Consider the following 6,575-nt stretch of genomic DNA (forward strand, 5'->3'; position numbering starts at 1 on the left):
GTGTTGTTTGGAACAGTAGAAGAGGTATAATAATAGCGTTTTGTAGTGGCGAAAGGACCTGCCCCGGTCACTTACAGGCTAACAAGTTTTGGCTAAAAACGGTGAACTCGAACTTTCTCAAAATACATCCGAATGACATGATTTTGGTGTCAACTCAACGTATGTACTCCCAATAGTCCGAAAAATTTATCTAAAGTGCATTTCACTCCGGATTATCCCTTTAACAGGTAGCTCTTGCAATGCCCCCTGCTGGACAAATGATAGCAAGTAGCTCTTGCAATGCCCCGTTGGTGTGGTGGATACAATATGAGAAGATCCATCCCATAATGACCCTCTAGCACTACAGACATTAAAACTCAATTCCCACCCCACTTGTAACAAACCACCCTTCCCTGTCCACACACACTAACACAGTGTGTGTTTGAGGAGCTTCAGAGGAGAGTACACCTGACTGCCTAAACACACACACACACACACTCACATACGGGAGCCTCGTGGAAAAGGCTCGGACAGGAGAGCGTCAGCCTGGAGAATTTTGATTGGCTCTCAAGCCGTCTGGGACTTCACTCAAGTAAAGGCAGACCTTTAACAAACATACTCACATACATGCACACACACACACTAATAGTTTTAACACAATATTACTTTGTGGCAGGGATAACATTAATACAATGATCTTATAACTCTTAGCATAGTTAGATTACAGGTGATATACACTATTAGATTGTACATGGATCAAGTCACTTTAACACTGAGTCTGATTAGCCTGATTAGCATGTTTAAACTGATTAGCCTGACTAGTCTGATTAGCCTGCTGTTTGTGTGGCAGAGCATCTGTTGTGAGCCAGCAGTAGCCAAAATTACAGAACGATCAGACGGGACACGTTTTGCCGCTTATAAAACGCGAGGTGCACTATGTTTGAAAATGTCCTTTTCTGCTTGGAGTTGAACTCTTTTCAATTCAAGGCGCTTAGGGCACCTCCGCAAAAACATGAGGCAGGCACTGCAGGGACAAAAGCATTGACGAGGCACCCTAATAAGCAGCATCCAATCCAGCTAAATGCATAAGCAGCGTCCAATCCAGCTAAATGCATAAGCAGCATCCAATACAAAACATTAAAGAGGCGCACCTCAGACCTCACTGCAAACATCACGTCCTGTCTGATCGTTAAAGCACTGTGAGTGTCCTGAGAGGGCTGCTGTCACACTACACACACACACACACACACACACACACATAATTACAGCTCCCTCCATCATTACTAGCGTGATCAAAGCAACTGCTAACACTACACAGACACATAGCTACAGCTGCCTCCATTATTACTAGCCTGATAAGATACTGCTGCATCACTACACACACACATACACACACACACATAACTACAGCTACCTCCATTATTACTAGCCTGATAAGATACTGCTGCATCACTACACACACATAGCTACAGCTGCCTCCATCATTACTAGCGTGATCAAAGCTACTGCTAACACTACACACACACATAGCTACAGCTGCCTCCATCATTACTAGCGTGATAACGGACCACACAGAGCCAGAGCTGCTGCTAAGCACTAGCATGTCATTCCACTGGCATATAGCCATGATTACCATTAGCATGGCTAACAGCTAGCACTGCTAAGCACTAGCATGTCATTCCACTGGCATATAGCCATGATAACCATTAGCATGGCTAACAGCTAGCACTGCTAACATGCCTCAAAGAGCTCCTGTACTCATAATATTTCATGGAAATCCAAATCTATCACCGCAGGCTACAGCTAACACCGCTAGCCACAGCTAACACCGCAGGCCACTGAAAGTGAATCTACGTATCCATATGCTAAGAGTTTGTAAAAGATGATTGTGATGAATGTTAAATGCCTACAATTTAAAGTTTATTACTGTGTGTTTTTAAATATTACTTTATCAAGAAATGCTTCATTTTTTTGTCCCTGAAACTCCTCCGGAACAGGGTTGGGTTCAACAACTCCTTATCCAAGACAAACACATATGCACACATGGATAGTCACCACTATTATTATGCTCCCTATATTCTCTTCTCTCACAATAACAAACGTTTTATTTACCCTTCCTGCTTGCTAACGCCCACAACCAATCATGGCCCTTCCTTGAGGCTACATAAGGCATTATTCGCCTGTGATAAGTCTTTATGAGGCTTCATAAGACATTATTCGCCTGTGATAAGTCTTTATGGGGCTTCATAAGACATTATTCACCTGTAATAAGTCTTTATTAGCAGGTTAACTATGCCATTACAACATCCCACATTAATAGAGTGTGATTCATATGAATTTGGAAGTGTTGAAAAATGCTGGTTAAAAAACTACAAGCTTGTTAAAAACTACAAGCTTCCTGCTTCCTGCCCCACTTTATGGAGCCCTATGACATGATGTCACAGTGACATATTCCCTGTTAAGTCCTTATAGCTCGACTCAAATTGGCAAATATTTTAGCCCTGTGCTGAAACACACACCACATACTCCCTACGTGTGTGTGTGTGTGTTATATGAAGGCACTTCATTTCATTCAAGAGAATTTAAAGCGTAAATATGGCACTTTTTAAACACTTCCTCAGAAATGTTCAGCCTAGCGCTAGCGTTAGCCAAAAGCAGTCCGGGTAAATAGAGTGTTTAGCATTTATCATTTTGCAAGTCCTCTGATAAAAACACTAGAACAGTTCTTCTGATTAAAAACATTTAAAAGGTTCTTCTGGCTAAAACATTTAGCGAGTCCTTGTGATTAAAATACTAAATGATTCATCAGTCACAAAAGCCCTGTAATATTTGGTGAGGAGGGAAGTGGTACTGGTGTGTGTGTGTGTGTGTGTGTATGTGTGTGTGTGTGTGTGTGTGTGTGTGTGTGTGTGTGTGTGTGTGTGTGTAATATTTGGTGCGGAGAGAAGCGGTGCAGGTGGCTGTCGTCTGGGTAACTACTAGCCGCTAACTCCCAGAGCGCCTCACGACTCCTCAAGCCACGTCACACATGTGTGTGTGTGTGTGTGTGTGTGTGATCATCTGGACGGGTATGCTTGTGTGTGAGTGTGTGTGTGTGTGTGTGTGTGTGAGAGAGAGAGATATTATATCTGGATAGGTGTGTGTGTGTGTGTGTGTGTGTGTGTGTATGTGCGTGTGTGAAATATATACTGTATATATATGGATAGGTGTGTGTGTGTGTGTGCGTGCGTGCGTGCGTGCGTGCGTGCGTGCGTGCGTGCGTGCGTGTGTGTGTGTGTGTGTGTGTGTGTGTGTGTGTGTGTGTGTGTGTGTGTGTGTGTGTGTGTGTGTGTGTGCGTGCGTGCGTGCGTGCGTGCGTGCGTGCGTGCGTGCGTGCGTGCGTGTGTGTGTGTGTTATTCATTCCTGGAGGTGATGTCCTGCAGGAGGAGGAGAAATGATGATCATTAGAAAAATGATCTTGTTCAGCTAGACACAAAACAATCAGATCAACAAGTCCATACCTCTAGTACTCAACACACACACACACACACACACACACACACACACACACACACACACACACACACCTGTTCATACATGTATGTGTCTACTAGTACTTAACACACACACACACACACACACACACACACACACACACCTGTTCATATGTGTCTACTACTGTAGTACACACACACACACACACACACACACACACACACACACACACACGTGTTCATATTAGGGCTGGGATAAACGATTCTATTTTAAACGATTAATCTAGCGATTATTTTTTCGATGCATTGATTAATCTAACGATTCATTTTTTCAGTTCGATTCGATTTCGATTCGATTCGATTATCGATTATCTCCCCACTAATTGACTAATTGCAATATATACATGTTGATTTACATATCTGAATGAAATAAAACATGAATTTCTTATTGCAATGTATGTTTATTGCTCTTAAAATTCCAAAATGAAAGACTATACAAGTGCAAAGCATTCTAAGTCAGAGGTAGCATTCAATAAAACCTTGAAGCCTTGAAAACACTGGGAGTGTTGTCAAATTGAAGGGGACAAGATCCCAACTGTCATCAATAAAATGACAAGTTAAGTAAGCTTAAGTCTTTGGGACTTTGGGGCCATATGGCCCACCTACACGTACTGTATACCCCCATCTAATCATCATTATGATGATCATTATTACAATTATTATTATGCTGTATTAAGAGTACTTTCACTTCAAAGCAGTCAATGTTTTAAATGCTAACATTGTTCACAAAAAGTTTGTGAAAAAATCAGAGACCTGCTTTAGTAATGTAAGATATAGTATAATTGCGATAGCTTTTGCATGGTTGCATGATAAATACAGTAGGCTACTTCTGAAAACAATAGCAATATAATATGGGTGCTATTGTTTTGGGATGTTTCCCTCATGCAAGCACAAAATTGACATGCTTTTTAATGAAATTCCTTTTGAATCTCTGAATGTAAGGATTCAGGAAACACAATACCAACTTTAGTCTATGTATTACGGCCGAGCAGATAGGCGTAAATCACTGATCTGGAGATTTTTAAATGAAAGACTAAGGCTACAATCTTTTGACCATATTCAAATTTGACTGAACTATACTCTGCTCTGTTTCAAGAATCCACGTTGTTCTATTAAATGTCGTTAAATAATCAAACAGCCTTCCAACACGTTGAAGCGGAACTTGCCACCAACGTTATCAGTTAGTTTCAGTTTCTGTCGCGCAAACACGCACATGCATGAACCGACGTATTTTTTGCGTCGAACTAATCGGTTAAGTCGATGCGTTGTCCCAGCCCTAGTTCATATGTATCACTCCTATTCTCTGGTGCAAGTATTGACAGATGCAGGGGAAGTTTGTAAGTAAGGGTTTCCATGGTAACTCACCTCTGTCTTTGCACACCTCCACCTAACATCTTTACGCAATGACGACATCAGGAGAAAGCTTATCGTCACGACAACGCCTCCCATCAACCATCTGTAGAAGATGACATTATCAGATACGCTGAACACACACACACACACACACACACTCACACACACACACGTTCACCCGCCCGGGTGATGTCTAGGTCAAAGGTCAAATAATGCCGACAAGTGTGTTCATATGTAGCCCATCCATGTGATAATGCACACACACTCACACACAAACACACACAAACACACACAACTGTGTTCCCATGTAGCCCATGTAGCCCACCCGTGTGATATCTAGAACAGTTGTGTTCATATGTAGTCCAGCCACACACACTCCAACACACACTGCAACACACACTCGCTCCCACACACTGCAACACACACTCGCTCCCACACACTGCAACACACACACTGAGACACACACTGCAACACACACCCGCTCCCACACACTGCAACACACACTCGCTCCCACACACACTGCAACACACACACTCACCTGGAGGAGATGGCTGTGCACACACACAGCATGAGGAGGAGGAGGAGGAGGGCTTTCACCAGCGGAGAGCCTGAAACACACACACACACACACACACACACACACAGTTTTTCTCGATTGCTTTGACCTGCAAGTCATCTCTTGCACATGAGCTCACAGACTTCACACCCTTTTGCAAAACAGAACACAGATGTCATTCAAAGGCCCCGAACTCTATGGCTTTCCCCGTGCTAAACAAAAGGAAATGATCTTTTCACAGGTGCTAGAGATTCCTTGCATAAGTTTCATTCATTATCCTTAAGAAATAGCGTGATTAAGAAAACGTGGCGCTTCCGACGTAATTCTGCTTTTAAACTAAAGTTTGACTCTACATTCATAAAAACACCCTAGGATGCAATTTGGCGAGAGTTATGCTAAAAAAAAGTAAAAGTAAAAAAATTTCTTAAATTAAGACGTCTCATCCTGAAAACAAACAAATGTGTCTGCCTGTGCGTTGAGTAAATTTGTCTTGATAAGACCAGAGCCATATAGATACATATATAGATACATCTATATGGCTCTGTATAAGACTCCTTAAAATAAGCCAAAGTCTTCAAGTCACAATGCTCTTTGGAGAGAGCGCTAGGTAGGTCTCTATACTGAACACAAGACCAAATCTCAAATGAGGTCCCAATGCTCTTTGGAGAGAGCGCTAGGTAGGTCTCTACTGAAAACAAGACCAAATAGATGTTTTGATTTTAATCTCAGATGAATATCACTTGGTTAGATTTGAAATGAGTGTTCCATTCTCGTCATGTCCGGCTGGTGTTGCGCAACATCTCTGACCTGAGGGCGTGTCCGCGGGGGCGGGGCTTCTGTCATGGATGAATGTGGGAGGCGGGACTTCCAGCAGTCCACCCACTGATTGGCCACATTGCTCTTGTGACAGACACTGTTCCTCCATAAACTCCTCCTGAGAAATCTTCAACTTATCAGGTGGGCACACATTCTCTGTTGGATCTAGACACACACACACACACACACACACACACACACACACACACAAAGTGAGGCCCATCGCACATCTGAACAGCAATAGCACACTCACACACACACACACAGCCACACGATCAATGAAATCAACAGATCCAGATGTTGCTGTGCAGATGGCTTACCGTAGGTGAAGCTGTGT

General features: G+C 42.8%; 1 protein-coding gene across 1 annotated transcript in view; it reads right to left on the bottom strand.

The window, feature by feature from the left end:
* Positions 1–1,434: 1,434 nt before the first annotated feature.
* The window catches only part of tmem71 (transmembrane protein 71), a 12,658-nt gene continuing 7,517 nt past the window's right edge, over positions 1,435–6,575 (bottom strand). The window contains exons 5-9 of the mRNA XM_062530820.1: positions 6,559–6,575; positions 6,230–6,403; positions 5,405–5,474; positions 4,879–4,969; positions 1,435–3,396 (exon numbers count right to left, since the gene is read on the bottom strand). The exon at positions 6,559–6,575 is cut by the window's right edge and continues 345 nt beyond it. Of these exons, the coding sequence (XP_062386804.1) occupies positions 3,373–3,396; positions 4,879–4,969; positions 5,405–5,474; positions 6,230–6,403; positions 6,559–6,575 (376 nt within the window). The 3' untranslated portion in view covers positions 1,435–3,372. The remainder of the gene's footprint in view (positions 3,397–4,878; positions 4,970–5,404; positions 5,475–6,229; positions 6,404–6,558) is intronic.

The sequence above is a fragment of the Sardina pilchardus genome, chromosome 2 (assembly GCF_963854185.1).
Source record: "Sardina pilchardus chromosome 2, fSarPil1.1, whole genome shotgun sequence".
In the NCBI taxonomy this organism is placed as follows: Eukaryota; Metazoa; Chordata; class Actinopteri; order Clupeiformes; family Clupeidae; genus Sardina; species Sardina pilchardus.